The sequence below is a fragment of the Phocoena phocoena genome, chromosome 10 (genome assembly GCF_963924675.1).
Source record: "Phocoena phocoena chromosome 10, mPhoPho1.1, whole genome shotgun sequence".
In the NCBI taxonomy this organism is placed as follows: Eukaryota; Metazoa; Chordata; class Mammalia; order Artiodactyla; family Phocoenidae; genus Phocoena; species Phocoena phocoena.
In genome coordinates, this window is record NC_089228.1 from 75,521,921 (window position 1) to 75,543,214 (window position 21,294).

At 43.6% G+C, this 21,294-nt stretch overlaps 1 protein-coding gene across 2 annotated transcripts in view; it reads right to left on the minus strand.

Moving 5' to 3' along the window:
• RCAN2 (regulator of calcineurin 2) overlaps nt 1-21,294 on the minus strand; it is a 258,355-nt gene that overhangs the window by 79,994 nt on the left and 157,067 nt on the right. Inside the window, exon 1 of one of the 2 annotated variants that reach the window (XM_065884744.1) lies at nt 9,993-10,290. The exons of the other annotated variant lie outside the window; for it this stretch is intronic. Within the exon in view, the coding sequence (XP_065740816.1) occupies nt 9,993-10,079 (87 nt within the window). The 5' untranslated portion in view covers nt 10,080-10,290. Of the gene's footprint in view, nt 1-9,992; nt 10,291-21,294 lie in introns of those variants that run through there. 2 annotated transcript variants of the gene reach the window in all.

Below are 21,294 nucleotides of genomic sequence, written 5' to 3' on the forward strand. Positions count from 1 at the left end.
CTGGATAATTAATCTAATTTCCACCTATCACCACAGTTTTAAAGTAGATATGGGAAGTGAAGGTCAATATTGAAAGTACTGCAATTATGGTTTAGCATAACTGTGGTGAAACTAGTCACCAACTCCATTTAAAATTCCTGCTCAGAGACAGGTGTTTAAATATGTCTTGAAGAAATGAGTTCTGAGTCCAACTTCTCTTTTCCTTAATGGGCATCCTGCCTTAAAGCCTCTATATTCTGCCATATACCCTGTTCTCTGAATGCTTATTAAAACTGGCCTTGGGTCTGGAAGTCACGACCAACCGTCTGGGTCCGTGGTTTTGCTCACTCCGCTGCTGAATCAGTTGGTTCCCTCTCTGGTTCTGTGACCTCAGAGTGTCGCTGAGGTAGGGCACTGCTTCCTCTGTGCAAAGATGAGTTGAAAACCACAGGCAAGTGTCTGATAAAATAGGGGCAGCGCCCCTATTATAAGTGAAGTGCCTTGAGAAGAAAAAACTCTATATGAGAAGTTTACTAATACTGATGATAACGATGATGACGATGGATGATGATAAAGGTTAACATTACCGGTGTGTGTTCTGCCTGCCAAGTGATCAGGTAAGCACTATTATTTTCTTCCTTTTGTAATTGAGGAAACTGAGGCTTCAGGCTCCTTGCTCAAGGTCACACAGTAAGTGGCCAAGTGGCCAAATAGAGACTTCTAACCAGGATGTCTGACTTGGAGGCTGGACTTGCTTCCTTCTCACGTGCCCTAAGTCAGCAAAGGAGGCCTCTTTGGAGGTCGAAAGAGCATTGTCTTTTTTGGGAAAAATGGAACTGAGTGGAATAAAGGCCAACACTGCATAATGACAGAGCACAGAGTTTTGCGTCCAACAGGACTGTTACCCTCTGTATCTCTGGAACCTAGTGTGTGGCCTTGAGTATGGAAGGCACTCAATATATATTTGATGAATGAATGAATGAGCGAATGAATAAAAACACTTTGTCCAGTGCCTGACGAATAGTAAGTGCTCAATACACTGTTGTTATTATTAAGTTTGCTCATTGCTTATGTATCCTGTTGCAGGAAAGGTGGCCTGAGAGGTTTTCTTAGTCAATACCTAAAGGTACAGTGAAGTCACAGAAGATGAAATCAATTCTCTTAGATGTACTATTGATACAGGCTATAATAATAAACCAAGAGACCTTGTGCAGTGTTGTGAACAAATCCCAGTCCAAGCTTCCCCTGAGGAACTGTGTGGTCTTGTTTAACCTTGGAGATCTCCAGAGAGAAAGCTGAGTTTTGTATAATTTGGAAAGCCCTGTCCAAAAGTAAAATTTTATTATTGCAATTAAAAGTTTCAACACTGCTGTTCTACAATCCTTCAGAGATCACCCTTCACCCAGTCCTGGAAAATGTTCTCCGACATGCAGAAAGAGGTGGTGGAACTGCCATACCAGTTATCATCCGCCTCTTGGTGAGCTCCTGGGTTTTCCAGCACGTTTTTTTTTTCTCCCCAACTAGATGGCATTATTAGGTTTTGAAACAAATTTTCAGATGAAATCCAAAACAGATGCTATGCCTAGAACTGCCATCATGTTAGATGAGAAAAGTAAAATGATCTCCACTACTGATTTATGTAAAAGTAGTACTCCCTAATCTGATAAGTAATAGAAGACAAAAACAGTGCTTTGAACACTAGAGGAAATACTACATATGAGTTCAATGGCTTATCCTCTGAGATATATATCTTTTCTTTCCCCCCAATAATCGATTAATGGCTTGTTAATCCTTAGGGATATTTTGGTAGGAGAAAGAGTGAAGCAGACCACAGTTCGAGTCCCAGTTCTGCCAATTAATAGCTGTGTGATCTTGTGCAAAAATTTAATTTCTCTGATCAGGAACCTGTTTAAAACAGGGCAGAAAAATAGATGCCCCGGGCTACTATGGGGATGACAAGGAGTACCCTGGTGTGTGTCATGTACTCAGAAGTATTTAGTGAAGAAGAAGGGTTGCTAGAATTTTTTAAATTGTCCATCTTGATAACATAAAATATCGATCCATGAAAATGACTATCTCTGGGGGGTTACATTTGCCATCATGTGAGATGGTTTAATGCTCAACTTAGTAAATGCCCCCCCCAATCAAATCTTTGGGGCACAGCATAAACACTGCTCGCATATTCCTTTAGCTCCATCAGAGATGCAGGAAATAAATCTTACAACTAAGTAGCAAACAATCTGATTGTTGGGACAAGTAGAATATTAGTGAAGACGTTATTTGGGTGAAGGTGGGGCGGGGAATGAAAGCTGGTCTGAAGTCCGATATAACAAAGAAGGATACATTTGTTAAAGTTATCTTCTGGAAGCTGAAGGGTCAAGATCGTTTTGAAAACCTTTTTTAAAAAATGCATAGTTCAGAGCTGGTATATTAGATTCTGGAGAGTAACTGTGCTACTGGATTGTAAGGATGTAAACATTTCCTTGGCATGTAACAATAAAAAGAAAAGGCCATGAATTTCTTCGTGTCTCCCCTGCCACCTCCACCCCACCCTGGAGAAACTGTTTAGCAATTGTTTAGACTTCTGTTCAACTTTTTGCCAGGAGCCTTCTCTGGGCTCTTCATCTCTTGACATGGTTAAGAGTCCACAGTTTCCAATAGCTGGTTAGATAGGGCCGGAGCAGAGCAGGAAGAAACCTTCCAGGGTTACGGAAGAAAAAATATATTTATGTATAGTATATACATACAATACATGTTCACGTGCGTGTGTGTGCCTGTGTATATTGTTTCCCCTGGATACATTTATCCCAAAGAGGAATACAAAGGCACATCCAGTGAGTATTTTCTAGGGAAGGTCTAAGTTGGTGGATATTATATTCTCAAACAGTTTTAAGATAAATGATCCATTCTAGATAGAGTGAAGGGTTCACAACTTCTTTTTACCTGCTTGAAGACCTCATTAAATACTCTCTCAATGTTCTTTTGACTAATCTTTTGGAATCAGCTTAGATTTAGAGCTTGGAAGAGATACATTCCCTTTATGTAAAGATACGGTCCCCTTACTTTAAGAAATTCTAGGCCAGGAATGGGCTGGAGGGTTGATGACCTCCCTGGAAAGCTGGGTTCTTCCCCACAAAGCTGTGATGCCATTGAAGCTTACAACCTAAATATACCCAGTGATGATAAACATTTCAGGTATCATTTTCTTTTCGTCAATTTTAAGCTTCATCAGAAAGTACTAAAACAGGCTATTATAAATTATTGATAGTTGTACTCAGAATCACTAAGGATGCAAATGGTATTCTCTGAGTTTTACATCAAAATCGGTTTCTTTAGGAGATCGATGTTAATGAAGATACTGTTTTGTTGTTACTGTTTTGAATAAATCTGACATTCAGGTTAGAGGTAGCAACTGTCAATGTTTGAATTACTTTCCAACAGTTAAAAGACTCTAAACAGGGCTTCCCCGGTGGCGCAGTGGTTGAGAGTCCGCCTGCCGAGGCAGGGGACACGGGTTCGTGCCCCGGTTTGGGAAGATCCCACATGCCGCGGAGCGGCTGGGCCCGTGAGCCATGGCCGCTGAGCCTGCGCGTCCAGAGCCTGTGCTCCGCAAGGGGAGAGGCCACGACAGTGAGAGGCCCGCATACCGCAAAAAAAAAAAAAAAAAGACTCTAAGCAGAGAAGCAACTTTTCAGTTGGCTTTCCTGCTTTACAATGTCATTAGTTGAATACTGTACCTTGTCTTTCCCTAATGTGACAGGTGGCTGAGAAATCTGCCTGTTAACCTTCTCAGGGAGCATCTGTCACTTGCATAAAATCCCTTCTTCCCAATCTGTGAAAGGTGTTTGCTACTTTCTTCAGAGGCAAGATAATATTCAACAGCGCACTTAAGAATGTTACGTTTCTTGAAGTATTTTTTTAGGGTTAATGTCTAACATTCAGTTTTGTATTAATTCATTCGTTTCCAGAATGGCCTCAATTCTAGTCCATTTCACTAGCAGAGGAAGAACATGCTTTTGTTGTGCTGGAGGATTAGAATCTGTTATGGGCAGGCCACCCCATTCCCCCTCCCCCATCCTCCCCACACACTCCCTTTTGGTTTTCAGAAACTAAAAGTGGTCTGCAGACATGTAACAAATATTATTTAAAATTCCAGTCATTGAACAGAGAATAAGAGTTTCTGTTAACTTAACATTTTGGTTCCTAAAAGTTGCCATGAATATCTCCAGAGGGTTTCAGTGTTTGAGAATGAAATCATACACAACTTAAATTCTTATAAGTTACTGAATGAACACAATGGTTTCTGAAGATTCTGAAAGAATCTTTCGAGTTCTACAGAACCAAAAAGTCATGATTGCAGCCAGATCCTCTGCCCAGCACGGCATTTGCAAAAAGCATAAGAAATGGGCATGAAGCTTGACAAGCTCTCCTAACAAATACCCGCAAGTTTCTCTTCCCAATCAATCCCGATACCCAATACCCACATCTTCATTTGTGTCATTGTCTCTCCCCAAAGCAGAGGGCAAAGCGTATCACACCAACTCTGCTCCATCCTTCTCCTCCTACGAATCCAGCCGAACAAAACAAGTCGTGAAATTTCCAGTGGTTCAAATGCCAAAGAGATTTCTTTGTACTAAATGGCCAAGATGTGCTGGGTTGGGTTTTTTTTTCAGAACTCACGCAACAGCATGACACAGACTATGAGTCAGTCACATCACACTTTTGTGTGAGAAAGGAAAACAAAATACACAAAGCATTGGCATTTTTCTCAGCATAATCACCACGCATCCAGAAAGGTTAAGAGACTTGTCCAAGATTGCATGGATTAGGAGGATACTGGGAAATTCTCAAAAGCGGAGGAGAGAAAGTAGGACTTATGAGTCACCTTGCGAAGGCCCTAGACTTTTAGAAGGGAAAGAAAAGTCCTACAGTGATCCTAAGATTTCAAGCGTATGAAAAATGATCACGCTGAGAACAAATTTCTGCTTATATTTCCCCTTCCTCCAAGAGAACCACCGGGCTTAAAACATAACATGAGGGAATTAGCTTAAACACAATTTCTAAAAAGGAGCAGCGTTAAAAAAATTAAAATTATGGCATAAGATCTTGATAGCCTCAGTAGGTCTCTGAATGAATGAATGATGGAAATAGGTTAAATCAGGGGTCCCCAACCCCCGGGCCATGGACCAGTACTGGTCCGTGGCTTTTTGGGAACCAGGCTGCACAGCGGGAGGTGAGCGGCGGGCGAGCGAGAGCGAAGCTTCATCTGTATTTACAGCCGCTCCCCGTCGCTCGTGTTACAGCCTGAGCTCCGCCTCCTGTCAGATCAGCAGGGGCATTAGATTCTCACAGGAGCCCGAACCCTGCTGTGAACTACACATGCGAGGGCTCTAGGTCGCGCGCTCCTTATGAGAATCTAACGCCTGATGATCTAAGGTGGAGCTGAGGCGGAGATACTAGCGCTGGGGAGCGGCTGCAAATACAGATCATCGTTAGCAGAGAGGTTTGACTGCGCAGAGACCACAATAAATCAATTGCTTGCAGACTCATAGCAAAACCCTGTCAGTGAGTGGCAAGTGAAAACAAGCTCAGGGCTCCCACTGATTCTGCATTATGGTGAGCTGTATAATTATGTCATTATATGTGACCATGTAATAATAATAGAAATGAAATGCACAATAAATGCAATGCGCTTGAATCATCCGAAACCACCCCCAGCCCCCGTCCGTGGAAAAATTGTCTTCCGTGAAACCTGCCCCTGGTGCCAAAAAGGCTGGGGACCGCTGGGTTAAATGGGGGGGCTGAGAGAGAACACATCAGATAAGATGGCCCCTCTTTGCCTCTACTGTTCCCTCTACTGGAATGCTTTTCCCTCAGATCCATACACGGTCCTTTCACTCACTTCAGATCCCTGAATGACACGGGAACAGTGACTTTTCAAAACCTGTCGCCTCACCAGAAATGCTTCCACTGGCCATCCATTCAAAAGTGGCCAACGGCATTTCTGGAGAGAGACAAATACAGAGGAACGCCATTTGTCTGACTTCCTCCTCTTTTGGGGACTATCGATCTGTCAGTCTTGGCAACATTTAGGAAATAGGAGCCTAAAGGGCCCCCAATGCAACCTCTCCTCCAGCAGTTCCCCCCCCTCACTCTGCTTCATCTTTCTTCAAAACCCTTATCACTGCCTGAAATTACAGTATACGTTTATTTGTTTACGTCAATATTTTAAAAGCTCTCCAGGGGATACCAATGTGTTATCAGGTTTAAGAACAACCGGACTAAAGTAAAATACAAATTTTATCGCCCATCTTTGGATCCCTTTCATTTCCTCAAGCATCTGGCTCTTGTTGGGGGGCGGGGGAGACTATTTTCAGAATATGAGAACACTGGAGAAAATCAATTCTGCCCGCGTTCACGTACACACACGCACACAGGCGCGCGCACACAAACTCTCCAGTTCACCATGTCATTTTCCTTCTATTGAGGACTTCAAATTTCTTTATCTTTCTAAGCGTCCTTTGCCATCAAACAGACAGCTAAGCTCACAACACTACCAACGGAGTTTCCGGAGAAAGACAAATATGGGGATGCATTTTGACTGATTTCCTCTTCTATTTGGCATTACTGCTCTAGCAGCTTTGGCAAAATTTAGGAACTTGGAGCCTGAAGGGCCCCCAAGGCAACCAGCTGAGATCCCCCATGGAGGATAAGGTTTTCTAAATTGCTATAAGTCACTAGATTTGCATTTTCTCCACCTCCTTCAATTTAACCACTGTATTTGCTAAGAAAGTCTGCTGGTTGCATAACCCTGGTGTGGTTGCTTCCCAATGGGGCTCCAGGTAGAAAGGGAGAGTCTGTAAAAAGCAAAAAAGAGCCTGAGATCAAGCAAGCTGGATGCAAGCAGGTGAAAAGGACCCCCAACCGGTGCCTTCCTTTTCTCTGACAGGAAATATTGGACTCGGAAGAAAGGAACTCCTGGCTCCACTATGGATCTGAAATTGGTAATTAATGATGTTTACCTTTGGAGAAACTTTGGTGCCAGAATTTGACATCTGAACGTGCCTTCATGACACTAAGCCATGCTCACTTCTGAACGAGGAACGTATAGGTTTTCTCAGCGGACCTCTTTGGCCTGCCTTAATTTTGCTTGTTAATAGCGTCACTGACTTACGTTAAATGATTAAATGTCTGAAAGGAAGGGCAGTGTTTTCTAAGTTGCTGGGCTGTGGGGCGGGGGGAGGGGGGATGGCAGTGGAAACACTTTCTACGTCCTGGACTGCCATTGTAAAGTCAGCTGGAGATAGGACATTCCAGTAAACTAGGGAAAGTAACCTATCACCTTTAGAGAACGTCTAAAAAGATGACCATGGACGATAATGGTGACAGCTAACATTTATTGAACACGAAATATGTCAGGCACCGTATTAGCTGTTTTACATGTATAATTTTCTTTACTCCTCCTACCAAGCCAACAAGGTAGGAACTACCATTATCCCCATGTTACAGATGAGAAAACTAAGGCACAGAATGATTAAGTAACTTGTTTCAGAGAAGCAAATCAACTGTAATTCAAAGCTATTTAGCAGGAAGGACATGTAATGCGTCTTTCTGGTGGGAGTCTTCCCAGAAAACCCCATACATTTCTGACAACAGGGTGAGAGGCTTTATAATCTGTCCCTGTCCCCCCCTTCCAGTCTCTCACAGAGATCCTACTGCAGTCAAATGCACTGACTCACCTGACTGCAAGATGGAATGCCTTCCTGTCCCCGTGCCCTCCCTCTTCCTGTATCAAAATCTACCCATCGTCAAGTTCAAATACCACCTGCTCCATGACACCATCCCAACCACTCAAGTACAACCAGCTGTAAGAATCTTGTGTCCCCTGAATTCCACAAAATAGTCTGTCTTTAAGAAATATTGGGCATGTTTGCTACAACATGGATGGGCCTAAAGATTACCATACTAAGTGAAGTCAGTCGGACAGAGAAAGACAAAATCGTATGATATCACATATATGCAGAATCTTAAAAAATGATACAAATGAACTTATTTACAAAGCAGAAATAGACTCACAGACATAGAAAACAAACGTGGTTACCAACGGGGAAAGGGGGAGGGAGGGATAAGTTAGGGATTTGGGATTAACAGATATGCCCTCCTATATATAAAATATAAATAGCAAGGAACTACTGTATAGCACAGTGAATTACATACAGTATCTCGTAATAAACTACAATGAAAAAGAATCTGAAAAAAGAATATATATATATACACACATATAACTGAATCACTTTGCCATACACCTGAAACATCGTAAATCAACTATACGTCAATAAAAAATAAGTAAAAAAAGAGCAATGATTTAAAAAAGAGAAATATTGGGTAAGTGGTTCTTTGTATGTCTATATGACAAATACCTACGTCATCTAAGCATATTTTAAACTCCTTCCTGTAAGAGCACAATGCCCGGCAGACTCCAGATGCCTTATCAATATTTTCTCACCATCATTTCTTGGACCAAAAAAGTCTAGATTATTTATTTTATGACGTTCACAGGCCCAGCACGTAATTAAAAGGGAACGGTTCAGAAGAGAAGGGAGTCGTAAAGTGTTACTTTATGTACGCATAATTCTGTTCCAGCAGGTGCTGGGAGATGGCTCTCTACTCAGTTACCCACGTCGGAATTTAAATTGGTTTTGAACTGGAGGGGCTTTGAGGGCTGCTCCCTTCTGGAGTGTACACAGCGTGTACGGCCAGCGGGGCTGTGAGTCGCTACACGCATGTTTCCATTCGTGGACACGACCACAGGCAGCACCAAACCATTACCTTCTAATTTTCGGAACCTCAGCATGACAGGTGGTTGACACTTCACAGCACTGGCCTAAGAATTGGTAAACGCAGGCCACACATTTGAAATATGCAGAAACAACAAAACAGATTCTTGAATTCATTTCAAAAGGGTGTTCAAAACTGCAATCTTGAATGACACAGCCATGTGTTATGCTAGTGGACACATAAATTCCCACCTGGGAAGCACCAGTGTGTCATCTGCACACCCCAAAATAAAGAATTCTGGGTCTTCCTTTAAGTAAAGACTAAGGGGAAGGTGACAAATGATTATGCAGTGCAATTCCCCTTTCCTGCCTCCCATCACACAATGAGCAACTATCCTTTTCGTCGTGTGTGTGAACTGTTTAAATAAGAAGCTTCTGCTAGTTCTTATTTTCAATATGAGAGAAGAAATCAAAATGCCCATTTCACAAGCATGGCATCTTTTTCAGAACATAAAACCAAACGGGAAAAGCAAAGAGAATGTATGTCATCAGGAGACAATTACCCATGACAATCAAACAATTGTTGCAGACAGTCAGTGAGGACCAGCGCCCTAGAATACTACGCAAAATTTATTTATGCCTGAACTTTCTTTATGGACAACTGTTCAGGGAAGATGACTTGCTTCTTTTGCCTGACAAAGGAAATTTAGACAGCTGCTCTCCAACTCTGACTTCCAGAGAGCTGGGGATTGAAACTGCCATCTGTAGAATAGCTTTTGTTCAATTTGCAGACCACATCACGGCCTATGTAAGTGACGTCCCATCAAGGGGTTAATGTCCCACGATCAGGGTGTCCTGGGTACGATGTTTATTATATGTGCTTTCTTCATTTAATCATTGATTTAAAACCCCTCTCAGCATTAAGGACTGGCAAATTCTTATTGACACAGAGACTATGAAAACATGTCTGCTGTGAAAAGGACAACTGGGGATCACCTAATAGAAAAGGCAAGAACAAACAGACAGTGGTTTTTCCAACCTCATCACATTTAAAATGAATGTGCCAGTCCCTCGTCTAACTTATTCTAATTAATAGAGTCAGGCACTCACCACATGCATTTCTAGCGCAGATCGTGAGCTGAAAACTATGAACCAAAGTCTTGTTCCCTTAAGCTAACAAGGCTCCAAGCAGCTTCAGCAACAGCAACAATGAAACAGAAGATTGCAGGTGCGTACCTTAACCTCCTGATTGGTAAAGACCTCCACATCCACCACGCAGGCAACCAGAGTGGAAACATCACAGTCCATGCTAGGGGCTGGCATTCCCCCTCCGGAATTGACAATAAACAGCTAGGCAGCCTCCGAGTCGTGCGGGCTGGGAAGAGCCTTCCAGGTGGATGTTTCCGGGCCGGCCGGGCGCTGCCCTGCCCTGGGGACGGCCGAGCTGGGCACCTGAGCCCACTCCACTGCACGCACACAGCCCGCCGCGGCTCAGGCGGCAGGGCAGGGTAAGAGCGGCTGGCTCTCTGATGGCAATGACATCACCGCAAAGACTGACACAAGCTGGAGCTATTTTTTTCCCCCCAGCCTTTTATCTCTAGGCAGTGCAGTGGAGCAAATTGAACATGATTATGTGCTAAATCTGAACTCAGACTAAATCAATTCAGGCAGCGTTCGCTAGGAACTGAGTCATAGCTGTTGTTTCAGCCCGAGTGCTTATGTTTGCAAAAAGCAAGGGTGGGGAGGGGGTGGAATCTGACACCAGAGGCTCTCTTTGGGGTGGGGGTGGGAATTATTCTGATGAGCCTCCTGAGGTTAAGGTGTGACCATTTTCTGCCTCAGAAATGAGCAGGAAGTTGAGGCATTTTGCAAATTGCGTGGCTTCTGTTAACTGCCCTGTGCCGCTCAGAGCGGCCACACATGTTCTGGGCATCCTAATGCATCCCGGGAGGGCACAGGCTACATAGAAATCCATTCTTGGAGTGACTAAAGCGCTGGTCGTCAGTCATGTAGGCATTCTGCTAAGAGGAGATAATTAGAGGTTTGTGGATTTCTGTTTGAAGCACATATGTGCAAACCAGAAACTCTAAAAGCTCGGGATTTCAGGCTGTCTCCAAGGTCATTCAAACCAAAAGCGGGCAGTGGAAAGGAGTTACAGCAAACATCTCATGCGGGGACAGATGGCAGAATCTAGCGGGCAAATGCACTGATGTGGGCCATTATCAGAGCCTCGGGGCTTGATTTCGCCTGAGACTTTGAACATGTCTGATGGCTTTTTCAGTCTCTTTTCCTAAATGTGAACCCCAGAAGGGCAGGGCCGTGGATAATTCATCTTTATATCTTGAGACTTTAGCCAAGTGTCTGGCATGAGAAGGCAGTAATTGTTTAATGAATGAACAAACCAAACAGGGGCAGCCTTCTTTTGCAGTAGAAGTGAGCAAAGGAAAAAAATCCGAATCGTTTTCATTTTATCATTGGTTACAAAAATACCAGTAGAACTTACATTCTGGCAGGATCTATGCCCAGTAGGAACGCAGGTGCACCTTCAGTGGCTGTCAGAGGTCATGATTCGTAACAGATCGGCACCTTTCTAAGCCATGACTGGACAAGGTGGCCCAATTTTGCATGCAGATGAGAAAGGTGACATTTCAGACTGAAGGTAGAAGTTTTGTGGTTGATCCTCATTTGGGGCTTCATGTGAGTCTAATGTTCCCCTTCAACAAGGCATTTCCAGGTTAAATGAAATCAGTCCACAAATAGAAATATTTAGACTGATGAAACTGTGTGTGGTGGTGATGATGGTGTATGTGTGTGTGTGTGTGTGTGTGTGTGTGCGTGTGCGCGCGTGTGTGTGTGCGTGTGTACAGCACTTACTGTGCTGTCCAGGGCACTGTGGGGAATATGAAATCATGTCTGCAGAGAATTCAACTAACACTTACTGAGTGATGACTATGTACAAAGCTCTATACCAGCTGCTCTAAAGGATAAAATGATGAATAAGTAAAATTCACTATCCTTAAGGAGCTTAAAATCCAGGGGAGGAGATAAGACATGGAGACAAACACCTATAAAACAAGGCAATGGTGATGGTGGCAAAGGAGGGATAGATGGCACTTGGTGGGAGCACTGGAAAAAGAGCAATGGATGCTGAAGGGAGCTGGGGCAGATGAGCCTTAAGGAGCAGGACATGACTTCTGCTCTGACCTTGAAACATCGGTAAGACTTTGTCGGACAGAGAAGGGGTGAAGAGAGCCCCCAAGGCAGCGGCTGCAGACTAGAAATATCCAGAGCAAAGAAAGAATAGGGATTTTTTTGGGGGGGATGAGGCACATTTAAGGTTAAATTTGTCCAGAGCCAGGGATAAACAAGGCAGAAAGAGCCAGGTGACACAAAGCCTTGAGGGGCCCTTTGCATCTATCTGGTCAACCATGGAATGCCCGGCAAAGGTTTTTGAGAAAGTGAACGGGTCTATCTATACATAAACATAGCTGAAATGTAAAGTATACAAGAAGATGAATACAAATTTAAATATCACTAACGTCGGTTCAAAAGGCAAAACCAAAACAAGGCTATTTTTTTTCATATGCCGTGGTATATCCCCAAATTTATTTTTTAAAGGGTCACAGTAGCAGTGTGCTGGTAAATATTTAACAATCAGCTCTGAAAAGAAAAGCCTGATGTGTAGCATTTGCTGATTCCTTTGATGTAAATATCCTCATCATGGCTGACTTGAAGCAACCAATATAAAGTCCCCGAATGCAAAGTTGGGAGTGACTGACCTGCTCACCCCAGCCACGTGAGCTGCCTCGGGGACAGAACGGTCTCATCGTCCTGAAAAGGCTACACTGTATTAACGACAGCTCCTATGGTTCACAGAGTTTAAGGTTAACCATTGCTCTGTTCACTTAAAGCGCTCTGTGAATTACTGCACACTTTCTGTTTAGGAAATAGCTATAGAGGGTATACATGCGTTATTTCAAGAGAAAGAGCTTTGCTCTGACACATCTTGGCAGGAGGACATTAGTCTATCCAGGAAGTAGAGCCTCACTCCAAACTGTAAAACAGGTAGTTGTTTCCTGATGCATCTTCAGTTTCTCCTTGTTGATTTGTTTCTTCCCTGGAGATCCCTTCTCGTACTCTTGAGTCCACTAACTTTATGCTTTCCTTTTTTAAAATATCTTTCCAAGGACACAGCTTTCAATTCATTTCTATTAGCATGAAATGACTGATAACTTACAGTACTACCTGGCGTAGAGGAATATGTATGATGGGTAATACTATAGGGGATCAAATCTTAAATTGAGTAAATAGTGCACTTAGGGTGACATTATAGGCATCGAGAGCATGTAGTGATTTTGAAATAAAATTATTGGATTTTTAATAGGTTGTTTCAACAAATTGGCTATATTATACTATTCAGTTGCTTATACAAAACACTTTCCTACATATTAGAGTCCCTAGGGGCCTTCCCCGTTAAAATTGTGCCCTATTTCTCCAGATAGAATGTACTTTAGATAGCTGGGGGATGACTGGCAGCCTGGGAGGTGTCTGGGGTCTGTATATAAGCACCCGGGATATGCCTACAAGGTCCTATGAACCCTAGCTCTTGTCTGTTCTCCCTCCCACCTGAGCTCACCATTTCTCCCTTTCCTCTCCACATCCCAGATTCACTGGTCTTCTTGGGATTCCAAAAAAAAAAATAATAATAAATGCCAAGCTCCTTCTCATCTCAAGGCCTTCCCACTTGCTACTGCCTTTGTCAAAAGATATCCAGATATCCGCATGGCCGACTCCTTCTTACCATCCAGCTCTCAGCTCACATGTCATCTCCTTGGAGAAGTCTTCCCTGATCACCTAAATAAAATACGTGTACCCATGTGTGCACACGCACACACACACGGACTCAATCACTATCCGGCATCTTCTCTCTAATTTTCTTCATAGCACTGTCTGAAACTGTTCACTTATTTCTTGACTTGTTCTTTGTTGTATCTCCAACTAGAATGTAGTCTCCACAAAACAGAGGTTTTTACCTATGCTGTTCCCTGCTGTCTTCTCAGGGGCTAGAAAAGTACCCGTCACTTAGGAGGTGCTCTAAGGAATATCTGAAGTGTGCATGGATAAATAAATAAATGCATCTAAAAAAGCAAGCAGAAGGACTCCAACCCATAGCGGTGCCTCCTGACCTGGAGTTTGAGAAAGTTCCTTGCAGGATACATGGGCATCTGAGTTCAGGAATCACCCCCACCACTGACAGCTGAACCCTGGCACAGCTCGGCTCAGAAGCACCCTTTCCAGGTGAAGTGGCCAGAAAAATCTTAGGATTCATTCAAACCATGGTTCTTCCAATGATGGACCACATTAAGGAAATGGATGCAGCACGATGCAGACCCTGAGACAAGACCACTTCCCAACCCCTCGGGCCAGGTATTTCTCCAAGAGGATTGACAGCTGAGCTGGGACACTAATCCCCAAGTGGGCAGGAAGAGATGGGGACCTTCCCATCCCAGAGGCAGCAGCCAAGTCCAGTTTGCTAATGAGTATAGATGTTCCCATCACAACTATGGGTCATCAAAGGCTTTCCTCCCTCTATGTGTCCTTCTGGATCACTTTTTTTTTTTTAATGTTTACTGTTGAAAATCTCAGACGTATTCAGAAGTCAAAGGAATACTCTAATGAGCTTTCATGTACCCGCCACCCAAGTACAATAGCTTGGGATCAACCTTCCTTCCTCTCTGCCAGTGGGTCTCAGAGTGTGGTCCCCAGACCAACAGTATCAACAACACCGGAATTTGTTAGGAAGGCAAATTCTTGGGCCACACCCAAGACTGGGTAGGTAGGACCAGTATTTGTATTTTAACAAGCCCCCCCAGTGATTCTGACGCAAGTTCAAGTCTGAGCACCAGCGTTCCATGTCCCCAGCCACTCACACTCACTCCCGGTTATTTTGAAGCCGATGTCTGACATCATATCGTTTCATCCGTAAATATCTCAGTGTCTATCTTGAAAAGACAAGGGCTTGTCTTTTGAAATCATAATACCTATCATCACACACACTCAAAAGCAAGAATAGTTCCTCAGTATCATCAAATGTCCTGCCAGTGTTCACATTCCTCCAGCTGCGCTACCGATGTTCTCTTCCCTCCCCGCCCCCTCTCCATCCCCTCCCTGGTCCCATCCTCCCATCCTTCCTTTATCTAACATTTTGTTTACTTACGCTGGGATCTAAACTACTATGTCTCTCCTGTCTCTTTTAGTCTATAGAGTCCTCCTCCATGTCTTCTTTTTTCTTCCTTGCAGTTTGTTGTTGGTGATGATAAAACCATGTTATTTGTCCTTTAGAATTCTCCCCAGTCTGGATTTTCTTGATGAATTCCACATAGTTTCATTTAATTGGTTTCTCTCCTACCTGTAGGTCCTGTTCATTAGATCCAGAGGCTTGATAGATTTTGGGTTTGGCAAGACTCCTTCATGAATGGTGCTGTATACTTTCATTGCGGGTATGTAATGCCTGGCCATCTCTTTTTTGTGGTATTAGCAGCCCTTCATGCTCAATGCGTAGATTTACTCTTTCTTTATAAGTTGCAAAATGATGGTATTCCCTCTTTATTTATTCATAGAGTACTTCCATTACAAGGAACTACCTCTCATCTACTATGGAGTTCCCCTGAGCTACATTTTTGTAAGACAGGCAAAATACACACTTGATTCTTTTCCTTTATTAACAAGCTTTTTTTTTTTTTTTTAATGACTTGCTTCACATTATCCTTCAAAGAAGATCACTGAGGTTTTTTACTTTATTAAGCATCTCTATGAACTCGTGGACTAAACATATTTGGTGGGTTTAAATCCACTGTTGTTTTATCTTTTTTGGGGGGAATTTTTGAATCTTATTTATTTTTTTATACAGCAGGTTCTTATTAGTTATCCATTTTATACATATTTGTGTATATATGTCGATCCCAATCTCCCAATTCATCACCGTCGCTTTATCTTATTGATGCTTAAATTACTGGTGAGAATCTCAGCAGGTTGGCTCCTGCGTCCTTTTGACACAATCTCAGTAGTCTTTGAGGGCTACCTCACCTCCTGGCAGGCCAAAATGTTCCAGACTCATCCTGTCCATTTCCTGCCCCAGATAAGGAATCAGTCATTTCTTTCTCAGTTTCATTTAGTATTTCAACATATTTCAAGATCATAATCTATAGACTTAGAGGTGTTCTTGGCACTGAGTCAGCTATTGTTTACAAGACTTTTTAGTGGACTGAACTAGAAAACATATAAATGTGTTTTTTAAACTTTTTTTAAATAACAAGGCCTTACTTATATATTTTTACTTTTTAATTTATTTTGTAATTGAAGTATAGTTGAATAAATGTGTTTTAAAGATAACGTGCAACTTGAGTTCAGACTGATAATTCCAAATCAAATCCAGAATTTTTGAGTCATACATCTGTATCCTCCTTCTTCCACACCAAATATCTTGGTTCTTACCAGTAACATAACTACTCATTTGCCTTATTCAATACACAGCAGCTTCAGAATCACTATTCAGTAGGAACAATTCAAGATTTTATCCCCCAGTTCTTTTTGTCCTAAGGGTATATCCCATAAGGATGGTAGAGATTCCTGTGCTTTAGTCATTGGGAATAGTTCCTCTCCTCCACCAACTGGAAACCAAGATAGGTTCATTTGTTTCCTTCAAATTTGATTCCTAGGGATTGCTTTCTCAGTAAATTTAATTTTGTTTTATAAGTATAAAGCATATTACATGGTTCAAAACTCAAACTACAACTCTACAAAGAAATCTAGCTTCTCTCCCTGTCTCCTCCAGCAAATTCCCTCCCTCCTTCCCATACAGGTTACTGTTATTTCATCTTTATTGTTTATCTGTTCTCTCATTTAAAAATATATAAATATATATGTGTATTATTTTCCCTCCCTTTCTTTGACAAATGATAGCATACTTTGCACATTTTTTTCTGTCTTGCTTTTATCACTAGAAAGCATGATCCTAGAGATCATCACATAGTCATATGTAAAAGTAGTCCCATTCCTTTTCACAGCTGTATAGTATTCCACCATGTGTACTATGTGGATTTACCACATTGGTGCAACTAAGCCCCTACTGATGAGTATCTGGGTTGTTTCCAGTCTTTTGCTATTAAATAGTGCAGCAATGGATAGGCTTGGCTTATATCTACTCACATTTTTCTACTGTAACTTTGGGACAGATTCTAGAAGTGAAATTGCTGGGTTAAAAGGCAAATGTATGGATAATTTTGCTAGATTTAGACAAATTCTCCTCCATTGGGGTTGTACCATTTTGCTTCCCCACCAGCAATTTATGAGAAAAGGCGTTTCCCCACAGCACGTGTTGTAGAATGTCTTGGACGTCTGCCTATCTGGTGAGTGAGATGTGGTTATCTCGGTGCATTTCTCCTATTATGGGGACATCTAAGGATCTTTCTGTATGTGAACTAGTATAGCATTGTCCCAGTCAATACCTCCCTGGCTTTCCTCCAACTAATTCAGATTCTGTTTCTGACCTGAGCAAGCAAAAAGTCTAAATAACCACACTTCTCAGTGGGGTTTGGTTTGCATTCTTCTTATGATGAGCTTGGTGGGGCATTTGTTCATCTGGTCAAGAGCTATCTGCATTACTTCTTCTCTGATACCTCACTTAGGTCTGGTCATCACAAGCCAAACACCTTCTCACCTCCAGCCCCTTGGCTTCCCTCGCCTGGAAGTCCATTTCCCCCATCTCAGCAGGGCTCACTCCTCCACAGCATTCAGGCCTCAGCTCAAAGGCCCCCGCCTCAGAGAAGCCCACCCTGATTAGCCTATCTAAGTAGGACCCTTCTCACTATCTCCCTGCCTTGTTTTATTTTTCTTCAAAGCACTTACCACTAACTGATATCACACATTTATTTGTGTAGTTTCTGTTGATCTCTCCATTGGAATGAAAGCTCCATGAGGGCAGAGCCCCTCTACCTTGCTCACTGTGTTTTCCCCCAGTGCCTACAATGGGGGCTGCCACACAGTGACAGCTCAGGGAAATAAATGTGTGGGTGACTGGATAATGGAATGAGTGGCATCCTTCAGCTGTGGAAGCCAGCTGAGAAGAGGGGCTGCCGCCGGTCCCTTTAAAGGAACGTGAACCTGGCAAGGGAGAGTGAGGCAAATGAAGGGACCTCAGGTCACAGGGCGATGAGAATGGTGCAGTGGGAGCCAGGGGGTCCATAAGAAGTGAGAGGGACACTTACAGGGGAGAAGGAGGGACACAAAAGGCCAGCTCCCCATCCTACACAAGTCAAGTCCCGGCTAAGTGGCAACTGCAATGCCCTCGGTCAGACTCGGGGACCGACCTCATTCCTCCACTGCCCGGTGGGCACCTCCAGAGGCCCCACGAATATCCTACAGCTCATCCTCGAGTAGCACTCTGAAGAAGCCATCTCGCTTCTTTTTTTTTTTTTTTTTTTTTGCGGTACGCGGGCCTCTCCCGTTGTGGAGCACAGGCTCCGGACGCGCGGGCTCAGCGGCCATGGCTCACGGGCCCAGCCGCTCCGCGGCATGTGGGATCTTCCCGGACCGGGGCACGAACCCGTGTCCCCTGCATCGGCAGGCGGACTCTCAACCACCGCACCACCAGGGAAGCCCTCACTTCTTTTTTGCCTTACCCTCTTCCCCAGTTCTCAGGGTTTCATCCCTGCTTCGATCCACCTTTAGGAAGACCTATCCCCCTTCCCGTCCTCCCCATCTGAACCGGCTTGTGGGGGATTACACCGGGCCGTGCGATGTCTAAGAAGCCAACACACTTGAAAAGTTACAGGGCAGGAATTTAATAGGGTGTTTGCTTAGCACCCCTGTCTCTCTGGGAGCTGTTCTTCCTCCCTGCCCTGGGTTCATCTGAGGGAGGCCCTGACCAGTCCAAGCCAGTCAGAGTTCCCGAGAGGGTTTCCCAGACCCAAAGTAGGTCAGGAGTGCCAGTCCCCTGTGGTGCCGGAACCCTGGGACTGTGGCTGGCCATGTTTTTTTCACCATAAAGCCACCTTCAGACAGAAACTGAAAGAAAAAGTGGAGGAAGGAAGTCCTAGAAGCATTGGAGTCCTCGTTTCCGGTTGCTCCTGAGGCCTGGGGGCACCTTGTCCTTGCATGGGTCTCCTCAGTCAACTCTTCCCTTGGTGATGCTACATATTCTAGTACTATCCCAACCAAGGCCTCCCTTTTTTCCCCAAGCTAATTCAGATATTGTTTCTGTCACTAACAACCAAAAAAGTCCACACACACAGCCCTAGAGTAACAGGGGACACTAAAGTGGGAGTCATTCATCAGGGACCACAGATTCAGGTCTCCAAACTATCCCATGGAAATGCCTCCTGCCTCCAATTAGACTTGAGGTGAGGGAGCTGCCACCACCTAACCCTCCCGCCTGAGGTAACAGCAGGAGTCCCAGGATGGATTTCTGCAAAGAAAACCTGCTCACAGAATCATCTTTCCATTTCCACTTGCTTCTCCCTCCTTCAGGTTTCAGAGCAATCTAACTAGTTTTGGGCCACCTGCTTTGAAAAATCTGCATATTGGTCTGATACCTATATGCAGAACAGACCTATTGGTCTGTTCGAAATGTCGTATTTACCACGTCTCAGTTGAAACTTGGAATTTATCATCCCATCACACTATCATTGACTTAGGGCAAAACTTGTGAAGTCACTCTGCAAAAATTCACAAGCATTGTGTTATTTAAACTTCACAATAGGCCCCATTTCGAAATGAGGAAGTCACTTGTCCAAGGTCAAATAGCTAGAAAGTGGTAGAGCCAGGTTGAATCTTGAAGGGCTTATCTCCAAAGTGTGAACTCTTCACTTCAACGTTCTAGAAGTGAGAACATGAACACATCTGCACTTTTGAAAGGAGTCTGGTGCTGATGTGAAGACTGGATTGGAATGTAACAAAGGCAGAAGGGGAGAAAATTGACATCTCAAAGGAAATTTAAGAGAGTAGATACTTGGCTGTATTTGACTGGATTATCTAAGCCAGTGGCAATGAGGGACCAAATTCGTCCATGAGACATTGTAGAAATATAAGAAAGAACTCGGTGACTAGAAGGGGGGTAGGCAGTGGGGGAGTTAGTTGGGGGGGGTGGTCAGGAAAAGCAATGGAGGTGTTGCACAGTTAAGGTTTCAAAGTCTTATCTGTAAGGAGAAGATGGTGCCAGTGACAAGGGTGGGTCTCTTAAAAAGATGAAAGATCCCATCTACCAGCAAAATCAAGAAAGCCTTCAATGAAAGAGGAGGGCGTACACTATGGATGCTGAGTAGAACTAATAGAGATCAAGGTCTTCTGAGCAAGGTTGGGGTTTGTGTAAAGGCCAGCAAATGGCTCATTTAGTTTGAATGGCAAGTCCGAGCAGGGCCATGGTGAGTTGTAAGATGGGAAGAGACATTTGTAGCCACAAAGGTGAGAAGTTTGAGTGCCAGGGTGAAGAGTAAGTATATTTCACTCAGAAAGATATGGGATCTATCAAAAGTTTATGAAAAGATCTAGGTTGAATCGGAGTGAAGAGGGATTGGAAATTTTTGTTTCAAACTTTAGCCAGAAGGTGATGAGGGGCTGGATCTTGGAGATGTAACAGTAATATGAGGAAAGAAATGGATATGAGAAACACCATGGAGATAGAATGTTCAAGATTTAACAACTAATTGGCTGTCAAGGTAATGGTCTGGGGCTGGAAAGTGAAGGCATCGAGGTTGGAGGTACCAGAAAAAGGAGAAGGGGAGGCAGGGAGGGAAGGAGATTCTAAAATTCGAAGCCTGTGTAGACAGTGGTAACTTTATCTGAAATAACTTCACGATGCAGGTGACAAGAGTACATTGTGATCAGATTTATACACCCACGACAGTGAGATACACATCCACATTTGTTCATTTCAATAGTTAGCTAGTAACATTAATCTTTACCTTAGCAGCAAAGGGTAATGGTAAAAACTGAGATTACAACTTACAGCAGTAGATACTAGTCTTTTTTGGTATTGATTAGGAATGGATACCACTGCAAAACTGTTATGGTTCTGACTAATCAAAACTCTAGAAACAGATTCCCTTTCAGCCTAGCCCCACTCTCTCTCTCATGCTAAGACCATAGCATGGAACCAGATCTATGAGTAGTGGTCTTTCCATGCAACTACGTCTACTCTCTTTTAAAAAGGCCTAGACTTTAGTTGAGGTGTAAATACATGAAAGTATTCCATGAATCTTACTCTTTACTTGAAATTAAAGAATTATGAAGAAAAGAAAAAAAACAGGGCTTCCCTGGTGGCGCAGTGGTTTAGAGTCCGCCTGCCGATTCAGGGGACACGGGTTCATGCCCCGGTCCGGGAAGATCCCACATGCCGTGGAGCGGCTGGGCCCGTGAGCCATGGCCGCTGAGCCTGCGCGTCCGGAGCCTGTGCTCCGCAGTGGGAGAGGCCACAACAGTGAGAGGCCCGCATACTCCGCCCCCCAGCCTAAAAAAAAGTCTAAAAAAGCAAATGTAGCAT